General features: G+C 34.9%; 1 protein-coding gene across 1 annotated transcript; it reads right to left on the bottom strand.

The window, feature by feature from the left end:
• Window positions 1-4,358: 4,358 nt before the first annotated feature.
• Window positions 4,359-24,262, bottom strand: LOC126712772 (uncharacterized). Its single transcript, XM_050412230.1, has 14 exons — window positions 23,808-24,262; window positions 22,410-22,536; window positions 22,022-22,265; window positions 18,222-18,263; window positions 16,592-16,663; window positions 16,329-16,464; window positions 16,013-16,170; window positions 13,412-13,496; window positions 12,735-12,937; window positions 12,420-12,581; window positions 9,766-9,915; window positions 7,179-7,439; window positions 6,480-6,752; window positions 4,359-5,196 (listed from the first exon to the last, which is right to left on the bottom strand). Exons 1-14 carry the CDS (start codon window positions 23,869-23,871, stop codon window positions 4,951-4,953), a joined length of 2,223 nt encoding a protein of 740 aa, XP_050268187.1. The 5' UTR covers window positions 23,872-24,262; the 3' UTR covers window positions 4,359-4,950.
• Between the last annotated feature and the right edge of the window lie 1,190 nt (window positions 24,263-25,452).

The raw sequence follows: 25,452 nt of genomic DNA, 5'->3' as shown, positions 1-25,452 counted from the left end.
GTTAGTTGAACACGTTGCAGGCAGGCTCTTTAATCTCCTCTTTTTTTAAATCATGGGAGGTAAGCTTTTACGATCTTATTTTATGATCTTATTCTATTATAATGCATAACTGCTGAGGATCAAATTCAAAGTGCCCCTTCATTCCCGAAAAAAAAAAAAAAAAAAAAAAAAAAAAAACAAAGAAAAATCAAAGTGCCCCTAAAATTTAAAAAAAAATTATTATTATTTTCAATGAAGTAGGTGATTGTAGAGGTTTTCGCTATGTGTGAGAATGGGAGAATTGTAAGCATGTCTTCCGAGATTCATTTCCTAAATTTCAATTATGTTATGATTAGAGACGGGCTAAACCTAGCAACTCAGCTGGGTATCCAAAATATTGAAGTTGAACTTGATGCCAAAAAAATAATTGATCTTCTGCACTCTAACTTTGTAGCTAACAGGTCTTTCTCCCCCCTTCTCAATGATTGCAGATCACTCCTAAGAAAGTTTCACCAGGTCAGAGTGGAGCATGTATTCAGGGAAGCAAACTTCTGTGCTGATGCCTTGGCTAGAAGGGGAGTCTTTCAAACAAAGGATTTTGCTATCTTAGATGCTCCTCCATCCATAGATTTAATTTCCTATGTAAATTCGGATGCTAATGGTCTGTATTATGGTAGACTTACTATTGCTACTTTGGCCATCATGGCTAGTTAATCTTTAATGCAATTCCCTTTTAGTAAAAAATAAATATACACACACGGAGAAATGTCCAAATGAATAAAAACAGAATATTACACTGACCTAAATTATTGAATTAATACAAGACCGTGTGACTAAAATTGAAATATAACTAGCTTGTAATATCATTCATAAGCATGGATATATTTAAATCTAAACATTATTAGATTCATATTAAATTTCTAATACTATTGGTAATCATTTTTATTTATTATACCCTTAAAAATCCTTCATTATAATATTATTTGATAAAATATGCAAATTAGTCATTCTTAATTGTTTTATTTTAAAAAATCATCATATACTATATAATAAAAGTTGAGTTTAGAAGTCATGGTTGCACCAAATTGCAAAAAAAAATTTGTACTTTTTTAATTAAAAAAAAATATATATATATATATATATATATATATATATTTTTTTTTTGTTCTTATCTTCTTCTCCTATGATTTCTAAGTTGATAAAAATCTTAATTTGATTACAATCAAAATTCTTTATCTAATCCTTTTATTATTAAGAGTAAATAAAATCTTATCTCCAAAATAAATGGATTTCTAAGTTGATAAAAATCTTAATTGGATTACAATCCAAATTATTCGTCTAATCCTTTTATTATTAAGAGTAAATAAAATCTTATCTCCAAAATAAATGGATTGCAATGCCATCATTTTTTTAGTTGATTTTTTTTAAGCCAACCCATCATTAATATGTAATTAACTACACAAAAAAATAATTTATGAATTGTATTCATCTCATCTGGATATTAAAAAATTAGTATTTTTTTTATACAAGATAGAAATTCTACTCTAGCCTAATCTAAATGTATATATATGTTTCTCCCCTCTCCTCTTGTGTGTGTATGTGTGTGTTAAAATACTTAGTATTCTCAAAAAAAAAAAAAAAAGTGTATATATGTGTGAAACTTCCTTCTAAAAACTTGAATCTCGACCCTTACCCCCTACACCTCATAAGCACTTATACTTGTGGAGTGACCAATGCACCAAGGGTGTGGGGGGCAAGGAGTCGGGATTCAAGTCTAATATATTCCGTTTATATTGCTCTCTTAATATATCTTTTGATTAGTTTCCTTTGGAGTGCCAGCACTTACATTTGGCTAAATAACTATGCAAGTAGTGTGAGGATGAGTTCATGCACCACCAACAATATTCAGAATTCACCTTTAACAAAGTTGGACGACAAATGAAAAAAAAAAAAAAAAAAAAAAATTAGTAGTTCATTCATGCTTTGTATGATATCTTAGGGGCATAGTAGTGAAGATGTAAAGATGGTTGCAACTTTTTGTACCCGCCGCCTGTGGTGGAAAGTATTCTAGCGGCTGATAAAGTTTGCTTACGTTGTAATAGACTTATAAATTCCTAAGTTTAATGATATTCCTTTGTTGACCAAAAAAAAAAAAAAGTTGGTTGCAACAGGTTTGAGAGATTGAAGTTCATTAATTCTATTTTGTCGTACGTGATGTCTTTGGGCACATAAGTGAAAATGCAAATTGCAACAGGTTTGAGAGATTTTAGTTAAAGCTTTATCCTCAAATATCATGCTAAGTAGTTTTTTTTTTTTTTTTTTTTAATAGTTGATCAAACACAAAATTTAGATAATATGTGGGGTATAATTTGAATCTAGTGCTTCACACGGGTATTAGAAAGTGCCACTAAGCTAAAATGCTAGGTATGATGGATACAACTTTGTTATTAAATTAACATGTTTTTTTCTTTTAAAATCAAATATAGAATTTATAAATTATAAATATGACTGTGGCCATTAAATTGTCAAACCCCCCCCCCCCCCCCAACACACACACACATATATAGATATATATTGCTGACTTATTTTGTTTTGTAATAATACAAAGATAGAGGATAAGATCAAATAATACAAATTGTTGTATTATTACCAAGCTTGATTAAGCCGTGCAGGCATGATGTTAGTGTGTGTATATATATATATAGTTCGTTTCTTCTTAACTTAATTTTTTGTTCTAGTAAATTTATTACATAATTACATTTTTTTTAAAATAAGTTATTACAAAAATATATTGAAAAATGAACAACCAATTTTTTAAAACATGCTAAAATTTCATTGAAAATTAATATTTGAACTAATAACAATCTTTTGTAAAAATAAATTTGATTCATTTTAAATGGACTAGAAGTGTCTTCATATGGAATTTAAATAGAATCAGGTAGAATCAATTTTAGATAAATTTAAAATAGTTTTAAATAAGTTAGAAGTATTATACAATTCAAAGTGTTACAAAGAATAGAAGCATGATAAATTTTGATTGAGTTTTTTTTTTTTTTTTTTTTTTTTTTATATATGTTTTTAAAATTCATTCATTTACGCACTTGACATGATATTAGAGAGAGAAATTACTCTTGACACAAAATTTAAGCTCATTTAAAATCTACAAACACTTTACATAAGAGTATAGTGCAATTAGGACACTTAACGCAGCAATGAAATACAATTAGAATCTAATTTAAACTCTTGATTAAACTTGGGATGATTTGAGACTGAGAGTGGAGTGGTCTGGGACTCTGGAGGATGGGGAGAAAATTTTGGGGAAAATAGGAGGGAACAAACATGGAGGGTTGACGAAATTGAAAGCCGATTAGAACCACATTAACTTCGTTAGTTTTAAAGATTTTGATACCAACAATGGCTGCCAATTTTGTTGAAAGAAAGTTGTGGGTTGATTCAACTTAACGATATCGATGCTAATTGGTGCTTAAACAGCCCTGCCTTCAATTAGAGTCGATTTTTATTTTATAACAAGAATGGTGCAATATGGAAAATTCCCCTAACCCCAACAGCACCAATCAATAAACAGTTAAACACCTCTAACTCTTTAACAAAGCCTTTAACAAAGGTTGAAGTAGCAAAGCATTTATAAAACCCAATTTGGCTACCAAACAAACGTTTGAAAAATGGCAACTAGCACTAGGATTATCCACCAAATGCAATTTTGAAATCCTTGAATGGAATTTCCCTAACTACTAAAGCTTTCAAAGTCTCTCCTAAATCAACATGATTAGTGTTAACTAGTTAACATATTGGTATAGTTCAATACACATCAAAGAAAAGAAAAAGTTTAGCTATAAACTTGATTGTAGCCTAAGGCTACAATTTCCTTTAAAAAATTAATATCGTTACATATTTTGAAAATCTAATTGTTAAATTGCATGCTCTTTACACTTTTAACACACTGTCAAATTTTGTATCAATCAAATATTATGCTTAATTTTAGATTACAAAAACTTGTAATTTAAACAATTAATTGATAATATAGTTATTAATCTTTGATTTTCTGAAAAATTTGCAAGCATGGAACAGTTTAGAGTAAAAGAAAGAAGAGAAAAGAGATTTATTTTCCTTCAAAGTGTTTGAATTGTAAGAGAGAAAGGAAATGAAAAACAATCCTCCAATACAATCTGTCTTCTCTCTCATTTCCTTTCAAATGTGAAGGAAAGAAAAATGTGGAGCCAATGGAACTCAATCCCTCCAAATTTTCTTTCCCTAACTCCATTTCTCTCCTACCAAAGAAACCTTGCATTTTTCCTCTCCTCCTTTTCTTTTCTCTCCGTCTTCCTTCAAACCAAACAAAGTATAAAGAGAAAAGGAGAAGAAGGAAAACAGACAATGAAATCTTAGATATAAGAAAACAGCAACAGTGATACAAGTCATTGTGAAAAATAGAAAACAAGAAAACAAAATGTCTAACATCTCCCCTGATTATGAGGAGCGCTGGTATTCTTAATCATTATGCATGTTAGCTCCTACCCTCCGTGCAATCATAACTACACATATTAATAACCAGATGCTGTAACAATCAAGTTACCTCATCACATAGATTTTTCCTGCATCATCTGAATAAAATGCTGAAATAAAGATATGCATGGCGTCCTTTCCTGCAATTTCCTTAGTTTCCTCACACGACGAGTAGAAAGCTTGTGCTTTCCTTTGCAGGCTAGAAATCATCCAAAATTCCAAATCATTTTTTATCCCCTATTCCTGTGTCTCACATATAAATCTTTTCATTCTGTACCAAAGCCAATGCTCTGAGCTTTCTCTTCATTTCAATCTAGAACTGCAACAACTTTTCTGCTTCTCATATATACAATTCCAGCAGCAGCATAGATATTAACATTTTATGTAAAGAAATAAAATGGGTCACAATGAAATTTTTTTTTTTTTAAATGATTACTAATGCCTTAATTAATCAGAGCTGCAGTTTTTCACCAACTTGTGAAGAAATATAGAAATACAAACCCATGAATTTTCTGGGAGTTTATGGCTAAAATGCATGGCTAAAGCTGAAACAATGTCAAAAGTAAATTTATGGACCTCTGGCTTCACAGCCATCCGTACAAGCATTGCTGTCCAGACCTCTGGGGCCAACTTTATTGCTTCACGGAGATATTGAAAACCTTTAAAAATCCTTAAGAGCATAGAATAATGCTCCTGCAAAATACAAAAATGTAGCATCACTATCCCATTATTGTTAAACTTGAAATGAAGAAACTAAGAAAATTTACCATCAGAACCAAATACCTAGCGAAACAAGACAAACAAGACATGATCTATCGCCTCTTCTTACTTTCAAATTGTCTGATCAAACATGAATATCAGACTAAACCAGTGGTTGTTTAGAACAATTGCCATGAAAAGGCATCATAATAATTAGGCAAAATGCTATTTTGGTCCCAATATTTTGGGGTATTTCCATTTTGGTTCTTGTGTTTTTATAAGTTTCATTTTGGTCCTTGAGTTTCTCAGCAACATTTTATTTTGGTCATTGTAATCATCTCAGTGATGGAAAATGCTAATGTGGTAGACGGAATGTTCACATGTGGACCTAGCTCTGGCCAGGACATTGGCAAAGCCTAGATTTTTGTTTTTTATTTTAAAGAAGAAAAACAGCTATTAGAATTTGGGTTTGAGAGGGTGGGGGGGGGGGGGGGGGGGGGGTGGGGTGGGGGGGTTTGAGGTTTGATTTTAGTAAAGGGTTTGATTTTGGTGGGAATTTTCAGATTGCTGTGTTTGGTTACCAAGAAAGTGCAAGAAAAGAAAAGAAATAAATTGGAGATTTTTTTTTTTTTGTTCCGTTGTTGAGATGATGACAAGGACCAAAATGAAACATTGTTGAAAAACTCAAGGAGCAAACGAAACTTTTAAAAACACAAGGACCAAAACGAAAATAGCCATAATATAGGGACCAAATTAGTATTTTTTTTTCCTGATAATTATCCATGATATTTCAACAACATATAAGGGATTTTCAGTAAATGAATATAGTTTCAAAAAGTGCCACTTGTGCTGTTATATTCCCACTTGACCAGATTGACCAGGAAGGTATGAAGTCCCATATCTCAAATAAGAAATCAATAAGCATTGTAATGAAGGCACATAAGGCAATAGCTTCCAGAGGAAACTTCAACTGTAATGGCCAATAAATATCACAACTATCTTATTCGGTGCTCCCTTTTAAGGTTTAAAGGCAAATGACAGCACTGAGAAAATATTTAAATTAATTCAAGATTTACATCCATTTAAGAAGTTGTTGTGCAATATACTCCACCAAAAGTTGTGTAAAACTCAATCTTTTAAAACCTGAAGCACTTAGGAACAAAAGAGACCTGTGGCCTTCAGAATTATCTCAGCATGTTCAAGTAACTGAAGATACTTTTTAAGAAAAATTGTCTAAGCAACTATTAGATAAATCAATAAGATCAATTTAGACAAACCTCGAATTTAGTCATCTCTATTGCTTCAAGCTTCTCGCTTGGAATGTAACCAATGACTTCATCCTGCAGCAAAACATCAGCTGCTCCAATTATATCCCGAAGAAGGAAAACACGAACCCTAACACCCTTTTCAGATAAAATGAACTGTAGAAGATCTTCAGTGGCAGAGACTACAGCACGCATGTCAAATGATTTCCAGCCCAGAGGACTTGAAGAACTTTCCTCAGAATTAGGGAGTTCCTCAGTCGACTTGGATTCTGATATTGCTGCTATCTGGAACAATATAGAGAAGCCTCTTAATATAATTCCATGAAACAAATTATTGAAAAATTCTGTGTAAAAAAAAAAAAATCAAAGAGACTTTGGTTGAAGTCATCTTTCATAAGACCGTTATTTGAATAGGTACATTCTATTGTAAATTTAATTGTTTCCCTCTCTTTTTGTTTGTAAGTATCATTTTCTGCAAAATTTTGGACTATTTTCATGTCCACCTCCTGTATACTTGTATACTTGAGGTAGTTTCTCTTCATCAATAAAACTTATATCAAGAAAGAATCAATTCAGGTAAAATTTTGAACTTTATGAAGTATAATCTCATTAAAAATAGCATGAACTGTTTCAAAAAATTCACATCTTATATGTAGAGAAATTACATTGCACATTAGACAGACAAAAAAAAAAAAAGTAGAGACTACCTACCAGCCGCTCTAGCCGATTCCATCTTATGGATCCATTATTACGAATGAGTAATTCTCTCAAAATTTTTCTCATATCAGGATTTGGATCTTCCAGAAGTCTCCCAATGACAAAAGGATATGCACTCTCAATAACTTTGAAATCAGGATCCAGAACCTTTGCTGTGCCTTCTAGCGATCCCAAAGCTCTTATCACCAGGGCATAGTCCGGGGGTAGAGAGAAGTTAAATTCATACATTACATCATATAGCTGATTCATTACTCCCTGAAATCCAATGCAGAAACAATATAATAAGGTTTTGTCCTATTATAACCACAATTGTGCTCAAGGAGTTTCTGAAAAGAAGAGAAGAATAAATTAAGAAACTGTGATCCTCATATACCCGGTGGGCCATCATGCCCACATTTTTTTTCTTTTTAAATAAACAGCATCACCTCACAGACTTTAAATAGAGTTAGAGTTACTAAACATCAGTAGATACATATTCTAAACAGATTGATATTTAGAACAAGCCTGATGCTGCCCCAATAGTCAAAATACTCAAAAACGCAAATACATAATGTAGAGTACACCACAGAATTAATAACATGTGGTTATCCACATGAAGATTAGAATCTCATCTAAAACTTGAGTTTCTAAATGATATCATGACAAATATTTTAAGAGAAGCATGTATGAGGTCCCCCGAAGCAAAAACAAGGGAAGACGATGAAGAAAATTGAAAACAATTCAAATATCCTAATGGCTTAGTCGTCACAAGCAGTTCTCTAGCAGATCCATAGGAAACCCAATATAGAGCATTTAACGAAGCATACATGCTGGTAGTGCAACATCATTTAGACACACGTGCACATGTGTGTATATGTATAAACAAACTTATTTTTGGAACAATCCAGCTCAATATCTTTTTATGACATCTAAACCAACAGATAAATGTATAGTTCAATCAAGACCAACCATGCCCACAGGGTTCAATTACTACAGTCTATGGTTTTGGTTGCTAGCATCAAAGGGTTCAATTATTGTGGTTGTTGATGATAAAAACATGCGTTGATGGTGGACATCAACACTAGTGGCAGCAAGTAATTTCTGGCTCTAATACCATATAATTCTCAGGAAGTATGTTTATGGTTATTTAAATTATTCTAACACACATGCTTAGTATTTAACTATTTATACGAATAGCTTAATACATTATTACAAATTTACCCTAACATGTAAATACTACTCACAACATGGTATAATAAGTCTAGGGACACATAGTTATTAATAACTTTTTGATGTGGCCTATAGTGCAGTAGTGTAAGTGGTAGGCCTATGCGAAAGGGATGTTGCTCCAATCACAACTTGCCACCATCGAGTTGTGAAAAAGGTTGTAAAAATTCTTGTTTCTTTATCAATGCTCAAATCAATAACCTCTCTAGATAATTTCAGCCTTATTGCCAGATACAAGCGTTTATCTTATATAAACATTTGAAACACACCTGAAAAGTGAGAATCCTATTTTACTTTTTTTAAGCGTGGAAAAAGACTACTTAGCAACAATATTTCATAGCATTAGTTTTTAAAATCAAATCACCAGAAGATAATATATATATATATATATATATATGTGTATATATATATGTATATATATATATATATTATGTAAGTAATTGTAAAATAGCTAGAAGATAATGGTGTACATTTGACGTCAGAACATAATGAAAATATGTAGCTATGAGAGTTTTCAAGTTCTTTGAACATGGGAAATAGCAATGGCACCCTCAGTAAACTTTCTCCAATTTAGCTAGCAACTTCATTCACTTTTTCTGAGGCAGGAAGGGCATAACTAAAGCTTCTCCCATCTGCTTTGCTTGGGGGAGCAGAGGAGAGTAGAGTAAATGGGAGGGGTATGGTTTAATGAACCTTGCTTGGATTTTTTTAAGAGGGAAGGGGGAGGGTTTTAAAGGGATTTGGAGAAGTATCTTATTCCTCATTTTTAATTCCCCCAAATTGGAGAGATTCGGAGGAAGAGTGGAGTGGAAGGATTAAAAAAATTGAAATGTCAATCTTGCACTTAATATGTCAATTTATATTTATTTCTTTAAAATTAATAAAATAAGATCATAATGGTCAATTTACATTAAATTCTCCTCCCCTCTCCTCTCCCTACTTAATTTTTAAAAAATCCAAACAAAGAGGAGGGATATTTATTCCCCTTCCCCTACTTAATTTTTAAAACATCCAAACAAGGTGAAGGGGTAACCTGTAACCATTCCCTCTACTCTCATTTACTCTTCTCTCCTTCCCCTCCTTACCCTCTACTCCCCTCTCCCTCCAAACTTCCAAACATAGTGTTCATGACATAGGTGGTTGAACATTTCCTTTTGTAATCATGACCAAACAAGAGAGTTTACAATAAATCTGCCATATGCCTAATTATATCCTAACGTGGATAGACTAATAACTTTGATTTGCCGATAATGGCTATACTAATCTCATATTTAATATATATGTGTGTGTGTGTGTGCGCGCGCGTGTGTGTGTGGAGATTACACAGCTGGCCACAAGATTTAGATGGAATGGTTTATAAACCATAAGCACAAACCTGGAAGTCTTGAGATTGTCTAGTTCCATCAGCAAAGGCTGCTTGCATTGCATCTGCAACAGACTTTATATCATCCCCTTCAGTAATAAATCCCAAAGAAAGAAAGTCATTTGCCAAACCCAGAGAGTCACGATTAACATAGTGCACAAGCTGAAAGAAACAAAAAATTATTAACAGATACACAACCTAAGGTGAATTCAACAGCTTTTGGCATTATAGTCTATTGAAGAAGGGCAAAGGATGAGAAATCAAAAAGTGAGAGCATATTAGAAACTAATCAAGATTCATCAATACGTAACACTTTTAAATGACTCAGCTTGAAAAGAGATAGGTTGACATCATTAAAATGATTTTAGATATAGGAAGACAACAATAAACAAACATGCAAAGATGTATGGGAACTGTTTTCAAATATTTTTACATAGGTAAATAAAGGTCGCCTGAACCTACTCGCTTTTTAGAACATCAATATGTAAGTGCACCAGATATGAAGCTCACTGGGCACCTAAGGCACATTTTCAGATACTAAGAAAAACTCTAATTTTAGTTTAAGAGAGAAAATGACAAGTAAAAAGGAGATTGAACTAAATAATACACAGATGAATGGTGTATGGGCACTCAATGCTAATATAGTTAGAGATGCTACCTCTAACACAAATCTCTTTGGTACATGTAACTAAAGCCAGAGATAATGGCTTCATGGGCCTCCAGTTTACAAATTCACTTTTTTAAAGTTAATAACGTGATAAGGTACTTTATGCTCTTTTTTTTGGGGGGGGATAGATAAAGAAAAATATTTATAAAAAATCAAAGATGGGGATTCCTTTCAATATACAAGCTGTGTACTGAAGGACAACCTCCACATACAGTACAGCAATCAAGAAATCTAAAAAAGAGAAATAGAATGGCATAGTAAACAGCCATCCACTCAAAACAGAACACACTAAAAAGTTAACTTCGCCTCTGTCATGCTCTGTTCTAAACCTTTAAAGGCTCGTTCAATATGCTCCTTCCAAATGACCCACAAGGCAAGGAAGAATGGCCTGCCAAAGGACACCCGAACAACCTTTACCAAAGCCCCCACCCCAACAGTCCAACAACTCAATCGCCCTATTTGGCATCACCTATTGCACCCCAAAAAAACTGAATATGAGAAACCACAACTCCATAACAATTTCACAATGAAGCAAAAAATGTTCAACACTCTCACTGCTGTCTGTTCTTGTTCATGCTCTGAAAGACCAATAAACAAAAATAATCCTTGGATTGCGTAAGTTAAATCCACCATAATGATTTTTCCCAACGCCACACTCAATGTGAAAAATGCTATCTTAGTCGGGACATGAGCCTTCCAAATACTCTTCCAAGGAAACAATAAATCAAAGCTGCCACAAAGCACTGTATAAAATGATTTCACCTCAAACAGCCCTGTCTTCGTAGGTCTCCAACAAATCCAATCAGCAACACCCCTTCAAGATCTATTGGGTGCATGTGTAACTTACCAATAAAAGAAAAGATAAGATAAGACAATCCAAAATATTGGACAAAGATGCATTGACTACTTGACTGAGAATTTTCTTTAAAAAAATAATAATAATAATGGAGAGAGTTTAACAGTTCGACTACTTTATGAAGGGGAAAAAAAGTGAACAGAAAAACAGAAGTAGATGAGCCAAGACGAGCAGCACCGCTGACAGAGTAGCACTGTGGTGCCATGATGATGCCAATGAGGGTCGACAAACTGAGTCCAGAGCCTATAGGTGCAGATTGGCGAGAGAGATGGGAAACCTCAGGTGTTCAAAGTAAGAATGAAAGAGATTGATTTAAGTTTTACAGATCTAGATTTTTCAAATTGTGCTAGGTTGTATAAATAAATAAATAAAACTCTCTTTTTCAATGCCCCTTCCCCCCACCCCCCTTCTTTTTCTTTCAGATTTTGGGAGTAAGGCTTTGTAGTTATTATTATTGTTGTGTCCCAGCTGCGTCTGAAAAAAAAAAAATAAAAAAATAGTTTTATTTTTGCCAGACATTCCACGGACACACAGGCAGCTGTGCGCCATTCCCATGTTGGACACCAACACGTTGCCCATTTTGGTATGTCCATGCTTCACATAGTATACCTAATTTTTTCACAAAAAAAATTGTAATAACTATATCTAATTTTATTTCTTAAGTACATACTGCTCGACTAATAACACATTAGTTACAAAGTGTTACAATCTTCAAAAAAAATTGATGACAATGATGTCTACAACTCAATGAATAATCATGCAATACATTCTTCTCAGGAAACCCTGCAAATAGTATTAACAACAAGAGTTTCACTTGAAATATCAACATAAATCCATGCCAAAACTCAAATCTTCTTGTGGTAAAAAATTGGAAAGGCCATGACACAAGAAATGGTATGCAACATCATGCACATCAGCACCTGTAAGCCACAGAGAAACTAAATAACAACTTTCCAATAGGAATAATATCTGGCCCTATTCTCTTAGTTCATCAACAGATGATCGTGTACACCAAAATCACAGAGCATTTGCATTTTTGTGAGACTAAGGAATTTCCATAAAAGAGTGCTTAAATTTTCTATCATGAATACACTCAAATTCAGAGCTTTTCCCTCAGTTAATTACCATGCAACTAGTTCTTACCATTTGAATAAGTCCTACTTGGTAGTGGCGAGGAATATCCCCTGTCATTCCAAAATCAAAATATGCAAGAGTTCCACTGTCCGTAGCAACAAGGTTTCCCGGATGTGGGTCGGCATGGAAAAATCCAACCTCAAGCAATTGCCTCAAAGAGCAGTATAAGCCCTATGAATACAAAGGAATGAGGGTGATAAATACAAAACTTCAGGAAAAATTACTTGCAATGCATTTGCAAAAAGATTGTATGATCATGTTCAATGCCAGAAAATAATTTATTATGAACCACCAATGCACAACAGAGAAATTTCTGCTTGATACCTGATCAATCAGCTTCTGTCTGTTTAGACAGGCCTTTCTCAGGCCAATTTCATCTGTAAGCTTTATCCCGTCAATCCACTCCATAGTAAGCACAGCAGTCCGCGAGAATTCCCAATATATTTTTGGAACTTTAACACCGTTAGCTCGTTCATATTGCACAGTTTTCCCAGCTGTAGTTTTTTGGTGGCTATTTTGATTATCACCTGTTCACCCATCAAAACTCTGGTTAAACAAATTGTGCATGAACTTGATCAAAGACACAACATAAAATTCAACCACACACACACTGAGCCTTATGGAAGGGTGTTGATATCCTAAAACAACATCTTATACACAAAAAGATGCCATCGCATACCCTGCATCCAGAAAGCATTTCTATAAAAAGCACACTGTACAAGCTGTTCTGAATAAATTAAAGGCTCAGATGTTACCATCCATTTCCCACAAACTTCATTCAGAACTATATTTTCGTCTTGATCAAGTGGTCCTCAAAAAAGTAAAGCCACAAAGAAATAGGAAAATTAAACCTCAATGCAACATACTTGCTGACCAAATTTGCACTTCAAATATAGATGGTCTAAGCATACAGGTAAAGATATTCATTCATATCTACACTGTTATACGACCTTGAAAACTAATACATATACTGCACGGGTTAGAAGTGCAGAACAACTTACATGGGTAGCAACCATAGAGAGAAGCAAAACGATCAGCATTTTTCCCCTCTTGGACATAATCAATCTCATCAAACATGTGCCTGACCTGTTTATTCAAAAGACATCTGAAGACATCCATAAGCATGTACATTGACAATCTCATTAAGAACATAATGGTAAACATGCCATTGAATAAGTAAAAACAAAAGAAATAAGAGGTACTTCATAGATAAGCATTGACGATACACAAAAGCTGACATATAAAAAAAAATATGATGCCAAAAGTTGATACAAACAATACACACACTGATATAAGCCATGGTGTATGAAAGAAGATTTTTCATGAAATGTACAAGCTCTTTAGCAACGGGAACCAGTGGGAGTCTGTATGGAGAGTTTGAAGGCAACCACAATCACTTGACATACTGGAGGTACTTAGGTAGTATCAAGGATGCGATTAAATAGAAGAAAACTCCCTCCTTGATGCAGGACTCATAGAACATGTGGCACAAGACATTGTAGAATAAGTTAGTGTCTAACTTGATTATAATGATTTAGAGACGCACTACCCAGGTACACAGGTTGTATACATAAAGAGGAAACACCAAAAATAAATAAAACAAAAGATAGAGAAAAAAAACGGTTAGCTAAAACTTCCAATGAAATTCCAAAGAGAACCTTTTTAGTGAATGTGAATACTTTCACTAGGAAAGATATGGTTTTTAATAATTCTTCAATCTACATAATGTCAAATCATGAGAATCTTTGCTTCTATTTTCGTGTCTGGTAAGAATTTAAGGATCAAGACTCAATTCGACAAGATTCAAAAGATGCAAGGATGAGGTTGAGCCAATTTTTAGAATAAATATGTATAGTAACAAATGATGGTAATTCCATGACTTGTTCATCTTACAAACTGAAGAAAAGTTCTTATAATTGTTACACACAAATTCTTATTAGCATATTAGGGATAAGGAACTATTTCTTGATGTACTTAAGAAGATAAAAATTATCAAAAGTATTAATTAGGCCTCCAAAAAGATCATGGAAAATTGAAGTCAAACTTGAGGTCAAGTTTTCTTCGACATGAGAACTAATGTCAAAGAAATTAATCTCAAGTAAAGAAATCTCATTGGTCCATTTTGTCTAGCTTGTGTGTGTGTGCATATATATATACACTAAGTAGATATTTTTAGTAATTGTATCAAGTCTTTTCTTCTCTACTATATGAAATTTAATATTTGAATATTTCTTGAACTATTTTATTCTAGAAATTGATCTACTAGTGTTCCAACTTCAATCATACTTTCTTCTCCTAGTTGTAAACTTGTTATGTTGCTGGAATTTCTTCTTAAACCCTTTGTAAGCATCAATTTTCTTGAAAGGTGGACTCCTCAATTTGCTTGATGTGGTGTATTTGGAGGGAACACAATCGGCGGATGTTTGAGGATTTGGATAGATCCAATAATCAACTGCTTGCTCTCTTTTCTAGTTCCCTTTTTGATTGGGCTAGGGCTTGGGGACTCACATCTAGTGATTCTCTTCCTTCATTCCTTAGCTCTCTTCTTCTTTGTAATTAGTGTTTTTTTTTTTTTTTTTTTTTTTTTTTATGTTTTTGCTTTTCCAACTTTTTTTGTACTTTTGATATGCTGGTGCTACTTTGCATGTAGTAGTTTTTTGAATATACATATTTCTTACCTATGAAAAAAAAAATAATACACACACACATCCTAAAAGAAGGAAGTTAAAGAAAATGAAATAAGCTAAGAGCCTTGTAGCTCAACTAACACCTCTTGGTGTTTCTAATGGAGATATCCAAGGGTTCAAATTCCCCACCCCCCACTATTGAATTATCAACAAAAATAAAAAATAAGTGAGAAGAAGAATAAGGGAAATGACAAGATTGAAGATGTAGGGATGCAGCTTACTCATAACAAAGTCAAAGATAAATTCTTATGCTCATTAGAGTTTTCATATACTTTTTTCTTACTTAAAAAAAATTAAAATTAAAAAATTAAAAAAAAAAAAAGAGTTTTCATGAACCAGATAAAGGGTGAGGAAGAGATTGAAAGTGGAAGACTGAAACTTTTGGATTGAGCATTTCACGTATACAAGCAATAGTGATGGGGTCATATAGCTGTTGTGATTTGTATACAATAAAATTTCAAGTACAGTCTATTTCTATATATATATAGAGAGAGAGAGAGAGAGTACCAATAGATTGGGGCTATCCATGGGCTGGGGCAGGCCTACACCTTGAAACAGTTATCAAGATGGTCCAACATCAGGCCCAACCCACTAACCACTAACCCCCATTTCCAAAGCAAAACACCAAGAAATTATTGTAGAGCCCTATTTTTTATGTATAATCATCTAAATAGCATTTGAAGAGGGAAATAAATCAAATATCGGGCATAGAGAGGACATCCAGTAAATTTTAACAAGAAAATTTCTAAAAGCTGGATTCAAAGTTTTATTGTCTTTGTGAGTAAAGAATCCAATACAAGATCTTGAAGATATCAATTTTAAGCATATTTTTGAAATGAAGATACTATATGCAGCAGCAGAAATCATTAACAAAGAAGGCTGGATATCTATACAGTTGAGATACAGAAGGCTCACCACTTCATTCACAGCTACTAAGAGGTCTTTGCGGGCATTAGCGAATCGCTTCAATTGACCCCCAATCATCTGGAATAGTAATGCATCAAGGGTCAATGAAAGTGACATACCCGGTCTCTGTACCTTGACAGCTACCAACTCTCCAGAATGCAGGTGAGCTGCAAGACTTGAACAACAAAATGAAACATTTAGCTTCAGTTATCACCCAACATACAGATCTTCCCAGGACATCCATATGGAAAAGCGAAGAGACGGATCAATGCAACCCGATTAGAGAGCATATAATCTTCCCATTTTTCAAAAGAGAGTCTCTAACCTTTATAAACCTGCCCTAAGGATGCTGCTGCAATAGGCTGTGGACTGATGTCAGCAAAAATTTGTGAAAGAGGAGCACCCAACTGGGTTTCAATAGATTTAATTGCAATATGAGTTGGAAATGGAGGTATTTGATCCTACACAACATACAGGAAAGCTTAAACTGTGAGAGATAAACCAACATGGCAGCAGAAGATCTAATCATCATACTTGGTCACATGACCCATTGGGAAGAGGCAAACGATAGAAAGATATCTAGCAAACCTGTAACTTAGCAAGCTCTTGACAATATACAGTTGGCAATATATCTGGCCTTGTGCTCAAAGCTTGCCCAAGCTGTAAATACAAATAAAAGGTTAGATAAGTAAATTTCAGCATATAGCAATTTGAGAGTCATCTAATGATTTGAAATTCCAATCCAGGTGATTAATCCTCATCACATTCCATGTGTAACATCCATCACACAGAAGTTTGTAAAAGAATTAATGCAAATTTTGTAGAGAATGCAAGAGAATAAATAATATTCTTCTCTCACAAAGAGCATTCTCCAACTCTCGGTCCATCCCCCCCCCCCCCCCCTCTTTCTTCCCCCACACACACACCCGGGGAAAAAAAAACAAGACAACAAAGTGATTGGCTGAAGGCAGGATTTGATCCCAAAGTCCATGGTATAATTACCAACAGGATTTACCACCTAGCCACCGTCACTACAATCTGCCACATAGGGACCCATGTCACCTATTTTCTTTGGAATATGTGGGTTTCTTTCCCTTCAAATCAGAGAGCCAAAGTACACCTATGTATCTCATGTCTATAATCTTTTTTACACACCACCTCATCAAGTTCTTCCATCTTCTCCTACTCTTCCTTCACCTTCAAACAGAATTGAATCTTCACCCCTCAGCATAAGTTGATGATATATACATATAAAAGATAGAATTTCAACTTATAGTGTCCGCAGTCTGCTCCTTGATAATTGCTCTTTATCATCACACCAACTGGTTTTTTGTGTAGGCGGGGTTTGAACCCCATAACTCTTATTCAATGACAAGAAATTTTATAAGTTGAGCTAATTAAAACCTACGCATTAGTTGATGATATAAATCTTCTATCTAAATTACATGTTAAATGTATGCTGAAATATTGATATACTGGGGGCAAACAACCACATTCAACCACTGACAGAATTGAATCCTCACCCCTCAGCATTAGTGGATTATATTAATCTTGTGTCTAATAATTACATGTGAAATGAATGCTGAAAGATTGATGTATGGGAACAAACAACAACCCTCAACCACTGACAGAATTGAATCTTCACCTCCTCAGTATTAGTTGATGATATTAATCTTCTATCTGACAATTACACTTACATGTTAAATGTATGCTGAAAGATTGATATAACAGAAACAAACAAACATGTCCATACACAGCCTACATTAGACCTTCAAAGATAACATCAAAACCTTGGTCCAAAAACTTTGGGGTCCTCTATTCTCATTCTTCCCTATCCAAAGTCATTCTCTTTGTTACTTCCCTAATTGACATGTCCTTTTTTACTACTTCCACTAGCGTTATTTTACTTCTTGCTCTACCTCTTTTCATTCTCTCTACTTGAATCAAATCACTCTTCCTCACTAATACATGAATTGCTCTTCTTTACATATGACCAAACCATCTCAAGCAACTCTCCCACATCTTCTCATCAATAAGAGTCACTCCTATCTTTAAACAAATTTCTTCATTCCATATCCTAGATTAGACACTCAACTTCATATAATGCATATAGTTCTAAGTAAAGAATAAAAATGAATAAAGGCAGGAAGATATGACAAATTTTAAGACTACTAAAAACAAACGACAAGAAAATTTCACGACGACACGAATGACTTGCCTTGATGTAGAATGGGCCCAAGCTGATCAAAGTTTCACGGAACTGCAATAAAATGTACATAAGTTACTGTAAATTCAAACCAGTGACATGTATTCATGTGTTTCTCCACCAAAGAAATAAATACAATATAGCTTCAACTTATATTCATATTGGTAACATGTTTCCCCAAATTAAAAAAATCAGCCTATGCATTTGGATTAGCTTTTTACTGATTTGTCGAAATTGAGTAAAGTGCAGTTGTATCTAGAAATTTGTGAGGCTTTAAAAAGCTGTTCATAAGAAAATAAGCTAATAAGTTTTTTTTTTTTTTTTTTTTTTAAAGAAGGAAGGAGAAGAAGCTAATCCAAACACATGCACATAAACTTATTGATGCATGAATAAACTTTAAACTAAAGATGCTTATTTGCCCTTTCTTTCTTTTTTTGATAGGTAATAGGACTTTTACTGAATGAAATGAACATCATGCTCACGATGGTGAACACTCTGAACATGAAACAAATAAATAAAACTCAAGAGCTAAATCAAATAGAATTCAAAGAATCAGGAATGGAAAGACATTGCGTAAACCCCCAATTACTAAATAAAAGAGATTTAAAGATCTAAAGGTATCTCCTTATCTTCAAAGGTACAAGTATTACGTTTCTACCAAACCAACCACATCAGACATGTTGGAACCATATTCCAAGTAGTGGAATGGTGCTCCCTAAACCAATTCCTACATGCAAAAAGAAGAGACCGCTTCGGCATCACCCATTGGATCCCAAACACCTGAAAAACTTCTCCCCATAAAGCATTAGCAAACTTAGAGTGGAGTAAAAGATGGTCCACAGATTCTCCATCACAATGACATAAGGAGCACCAATTTACTAGGGCCTTCCATCTCAATGGTGAGAATCCCACCCCTATCTACTATCCATAAAAATAAAGACACTCTTTTAGGCACCTTCACACACCAAATGCTCTTCCAAGGGAAGATATTAGTAAAAGAACCGGCCAAAAAATTATAATAGGAGCGCACATCAAACACACCAATCTGAGTCAACTTCCAAGTCAGGTTATCATCCCCTCTCCCCTCAGCCTATGGGATAAAGAAGCTCAAAAAAAGAATATACACCCGTTAATTCCCAATCATGAAAAGCTTGGTGGAATTGTAAATTCCAACTACTACTTCCCCCTTCTAATGCATAAACCACTAAATCAGAAATTCAAGCTTCTTTAGACCGAGAACAAGCGAACAAATCTAGAAACATGTCCTTTAGAATAGGATTTCCACTCCAAGGATAGTACCAAAATCGAATACAATGACCCTCACCCACATCATGCACTACCTGTCCAAAGAATTTCTCTACTCCTGCCCTAATACTCTTCCACATTTCACACCCATAAGTTCCTCTCACATCTCCAATACACCAGCCTCCTCTAGTCACACCATATTTAGTTGCTATAACCTGACATCATAACCTGTTACTTTCCTTCCCAAAGTGCCATAGCCAATTTCCAAGCAAAGCTTGGTTAAACAATCCAATCCTTTGAATCCCCAGCCCACTGACCTCCACTGGCAAACAAACCTTATCCCAAGCAACTAAAGGATATTTAAAATTTTCCTCAGAAGCCCCCCCAATGGAAATTCCTCTGAATCCTTTCTAATCTAGTCACCACAGCTTAATCACCCATTCTACAACTCAATGCTCAAACTATGCAGGAATTATTTTGGATGATATATCAAGAATTGAGCCACTATCAATCAGCACATATCAAGAAATTCCTTTAAAATCTCTTTCAATAAATATTATTACTTCTTAAAAATTCTTTAAAAAAGTACGTTATCTATAATATCAGCAATTCTTTACAAATTAATTTGTCGAACAAAGAGAAAGAAATGTGAATTGTCCTTCCCTTGTTCTTTGGAGCAAAACACTTGAATTTTACTTCAAAGCAGACAATAAGGGTTCGTTTGGTTGGGAGGATGGAAAAGTGGGTAGATAGAAAAGATTTAGTTTTCCCTTCATGTGTTTTGTTGAGGGAGTGGAAAAGTTGAGAGATAGAGAACTCTTTTATTTGGTTGAGTAAAAAAGTGAGAGGATAGAAACTGTAGTTTGAAAAAATTTACTCTCATGCCCCTAGAACATAAAAAACTATTTTTTAATAGTTTATAAAAATTAATTTTTTTAATTACTACAAACTAACAAAACTAATAAAACATATGGAAAAATAACAATAATAATAATAATAATAATAAATGTTTCCGTTTGATATGAAAAAAAAAATAAAAAAGAAAAGAAAAGAAGAAGCAAAAAGCAAAACATGAAACAAAGTCAAGTTCAACGCCAGCCAGAAACAAAAAAGAAGAAGGAAAAAAAAAAAAAAGCAACATTAAATAAGGGGAGGGCAGATGGGTAGTTTCCCATCAAACCCACTCCCTCCCCACTTTTCTCTCTAGTTTTCTTCCCAAATTGGGGAGAAGGGTTTCCCCACACCCATTCACTCATCCCCAACCAAAAACCCTCCTCTCTCCTATTTTCTCTCCCCCTTTATCATTTCACCCAACCAAACATACCATAAGGAATAGCTATGGGAATAGATGGAAGCCTACAAAATAGTTGGGGACTTTATTGTGACCCAAACTTGCAAATAAGAAAACAACATCATTATTATAAGACATCAAATGGTAGGGCCACTTTGATAGGGTTGTAACATTCATGAAATTTTATTAATATGAGAAGCTGCAACTGCTTGACAAGCAACCCTTTGGCTACTTCTCAAAAGCCGCCTACAAAGCTCAAGCAGCATTACAAAGCAGTAAAGAACCCCTTACCAGAAGATTCAACAATGATGGAATGGCAAGAGGCACAGATATTGTACCAGTACCAGCAGATTCATTATATGTAAAAGCAATTGGCATCTTATTAAAAAAATTAAATGAAAAAAAAAAAGAAAAAAAAAAGGGAAACAACATAGCATGCAACACAACCTACATAGGACATACTGAACCTACTGACAGGTGTGCAATATCCATGTCGTTGTCATGTTGATGAGACTGATTTTTTTTTTTTTTTTTAATGATAGTTACAACAGGGGAAGGGAGATTTGAACGCTAGATGTCTCCATTAAAAACATCAGGAGGTGTCAAATAATTAAGTTATAAGGCTCTTGGCAACTGAGGCTGATATTGAGCTCAAATAAAAATTTTAAAGCTTAAGAAAAATGAAGCAGGAACTAACACAGTCCAACATTCTCATTGAGAATGCCCATTCAATGAATCAACAACCTCAAAACCATCCACTATCTGAACAATTTACTACACCAGACCCAGAGAATGATTCTTGTGCCAAAGATGAAGTGCATAATCAAGTGAACAGAGTGCAAAAACAATTGAAAAAATACAACAAATATGGCATAAATGGAAAAGTAAAAGTATGGCAGTACCCAACTATTGCATTGGTTGACAATGTAGGCCAACATTTCACATAAATGCATAAAGACATGTCATAACATAAAGAGATGAATGGCACAACAAAACTCCAAACCCAGTTACTATGGTGTCTAGACTAAAGGATTGGAGCTACAACCATGAAAGATCAATGTTGCCCAGACAGGAGAAATTTATCCACGATATGGCTACCTCGTTAGTAAGAACCACCAGGCAGCTTAACATAACAAAAAGAAAGTGCGACAACTCAACTTCACAGAATTTGAGGAACTAAGTTATGGTCAACACCTCCATCAATGCAAGTTCCAAACTCAGCCAAAAGCAACAGAGAATTATCCACAGCATGAGTAAAATAAAAGGTGTCTAATACCTTGATGGCACGTTTTGTTATGTCTCGCACAAAGAATTGCGAAAAGCTTAGCTTCAACACATGAAATGAAACAATTGCTGCTCTATACAAAGCCAAAAATGGACCAAAACGAGGAACAACGGAAACACTTTTTCCATAAGTTCCAAGAGTATGCCCAAATTCGCTTTCTAGCAATTCCTTCCTCAGCTTTGCATACGCTGCCGATGGGCTTCCACCATGCACACTGGAGAAACCTGTTGAAAATCTGCACCAATATCTCTAAGCTGAAGTACAACAATCATGGAGACATAGAAAAACTTCAAAGAACAACAATGAATCATTCAGGAATTGCTGTACACAAAACATAAGTGTCAAGTTTTCGCAAAATTTAAGAAACCAATCCACTTACGAATTTCGGAGCAACAGCTGTGATGGAATCCAATTATCTTGTCTTCTAACAACTTCAATTTCTGTTTGACATCCCAATGACATGCATTTCCGCAAGATAGCCACAACAAAACTATCATGGCGTGAAGCTGCAGGGAAAACCAAGTGAAGTGGCAAGACTAGTATCATGATCCATGCTGGCAGTAAAGATAGTAAGAGCCAAGTGACAACAAAGGCCATGGCAGATAAACTAATAAGGATTGTATTTTTATTATGAAAAAAAAAATGTTGCAGACCACACACCCAATTGATAAAAAGTATTATTGGGAAAAAAATTTATCTCCAAACCAGTTTGAAGGCAACTTCCTCCAACCCACTATATGGCAATTAAAAAGACCATCCACATATACTTTTAGTCACGTGACATTTTTAATGAGTCATGTAATTTATTTAAATAATACACATGGATAATTATATATCGCCACGCAGTGGGTTGGAAAAGATTCCTCCTGGAAAACTTGTCCATATACTAATATAGAAAAATTCCATTAATTAGTCAGAAAACTCTGTCAACAATTCCATAATTCAGATTAGACTAAATTAATTTAATTCTATGAAAACAACAGCTCCAGCTTCACGGGCAGGGTGGATCCGACCAGCAAACTGGAAATACAAATTGGATCTCTAACAGATTCAATTGATGAAGCCTTTTGTAACTTCACAAGAATCACAACATACCCAACAAATAAACATTAGTTCATGCAAAAAAAGATGACAACAAAAACAAGAAATAAGTAAAGAAAGAATCAAACAATGGGCGGAAATTAGTCCCGACTTTCATTATCCAAAATTTTCCACTTCGCCTCACATTAAAGCCTTCGTAACGACCACTTTTCTAATACTTATCACTATAGAGACACATACTTGAATAAACCATTAAGCACCCTAGAAAACCTAAGCCACATTCCAAACCCTGACTCTTACAACGCTAGTTGTTTGAAACAAAATTCCAAGAAAGTTACAACAACACAAAGTTCAAGCAATAAGCCAATAATAAATCAAACCATAACCTATAAACTAGCCCCTAGAAATTCCACTAATGACATTAACAAATTTAAAATTATATTCAAAATATCACTTCGCTTAATAATCCATACAAATATCTTGTCCATGTTGATCAAACAAAAAACAAACAATCTAATGTCTATTATAACAATAAACCTAACAAAAGCTCTCGTTTGATTTCCGAGAACCAAATTACATGGAAACTCAATTCTCACAGTAATTTTAACCTTGTGTTTTCATTTATTGAACGTGTTTTGAATATTTTGAGTTCCTTTTTTCTATTCCTACATTTTCTCAAGGATAAAACAGAAGCTATAATATATACAATGCAAAGTAAATAGAAGAGGATTGGTACTTCTGGAGAGCACTGCGAGATTGCGGTGACGGTTGAGACTGGCAATAGTAAAGACATTCCTCATTGGCTACCGGAAGATATTAGCTGAAAGAAGATTGGGGCAGAGTTGACGAACCCATACGAGAGCGAGTTTGCAACGCAGGTGTTTGTAGTAATGCGCAAGCGAAACGAGAATTTTGAATTGAGAACTCTCTCTCTCTCTCTCTCTCTCTCTATCTGGTTGATTTGATTTCACATACAAACAACAACAGTATTCTGAGTATTTGTGTTCGCGTGTAACAGTGAGAGAGAGAGACGGTTTGCTTGAGAAGTGAGAAAACGGCCACGTATGGTCTACTTGGCACCTCTAGAGCGAGACACTATTATTTGACCTGCCTGTAGTAGAGCAAGGAAATTTGGGATTCTGTTCGGCCTTTTTGCGAACGAAGGAAAGGAACAATGCTGTTTTCGATTCTATCATTCCTCCTTTCTTTCTTTCTTTTTTTTTAACTTTTAGGAGAGATGTTTGGGTTGGATTTGAATTTTGCATAAAGGCCCAACTCATTCAGACAATCCAAGATGGCAATATGAAACTCAAGTAGGGGTGTTCATGGTGCGGTGTCGATTTTTGGTCATTTTTAACATCGCACTTTATGGTGTGATTTATTAAAAACCATAACCGCACCACATCTCATTTTTGTGGTCACATGTGCAATACGGTGCTGTACGGCACCAAACGTCCAAATTCATATTGGGTCTTGGACCATGAATCAATGATATGGGCCAAGGGTCCAACCTTCACATCAGCAAGAGCCCCGGCCCAAACCCACAAATAACTACCAATCTAAACTGAGTGTTGTCCGGACACTTAAAAGGCAGACTGCATACGCCCCGCTCACGGGATGCTTGGGAAACCATTTTCGGGCACTATGTACATGCTCGGTCACATTGCCCGGTCACATCGCCATTTAAGTGCTCGGCAGAATCTTAGGAAACTCCACTGCCGAACACATTTACTGAAGTGGGAACCGTTCCCAAAGCCACTCGTACCTAAAAATCCACTTAAGTTCATCGACATTGGACCTTTCTTTGCACTAAGGGAGAAGATAATGATGACCACCCCATTAACAAAGGCTATAAATAGGAGAAACAAATGGATAGTTAGAGGATGCAATTCTAAGGAAAGAAAAGAGTGAGAGAGACAGAGAGGAGATAACATTAAGAAAGAGAGAAAAGTGATCTCATTGGGTCCCTTAGCCTACGACAACCCAAGGTAGGATACCCAAACCACCAGATAAATAAATTGTGAGCCCAAATAGTGGTTTGGCCCAGCAAGCCCGTCTTTGGAGCCTACAATTGGCGCCCACCGTGGGGCTCTCCTACGACGCTGTAGTTCTAGAGGGACTCAAGCTCGAGGACAATGTCTGAAAGGCATTCGGGGGACCATGTGAGAACCGAATCCGTAGGGTCTTCTCGGGGGTCAAGTTGGCGAGAGCGCAAACAAAAAGAACAAGAAGATAGGGGGCATGAACAACTAGAAGAGATGTCTGGCACGGGAGAGGGGTCATACCAAACCCAACGGACGGTTTCTGGTGCTACAGGACGTAGGCAGAAGGAGGAACGGGATGAAGAGCTCGAACGGCTTCGCAGACTAATCAGGGGTTTG

The sequence above is a fragment of the Quercus robur genome, chromosome 2, assembly GCF_932294415.1.
Source record: "Quercus robur chromosome 2, dhQueRobu3.1, whole genome shotgun sequence".
Lineage (NCBI taxonomy): Eukaryota > Viridiplantae > Streptophyta > Magnoliopsida > Fagales > Fagaceae > Quercus > Quercus robur.
Note: the sequence above shows the minus strand (reverse complement) of the source record. Positions and strands in the feature narration are given on the sequence as shown.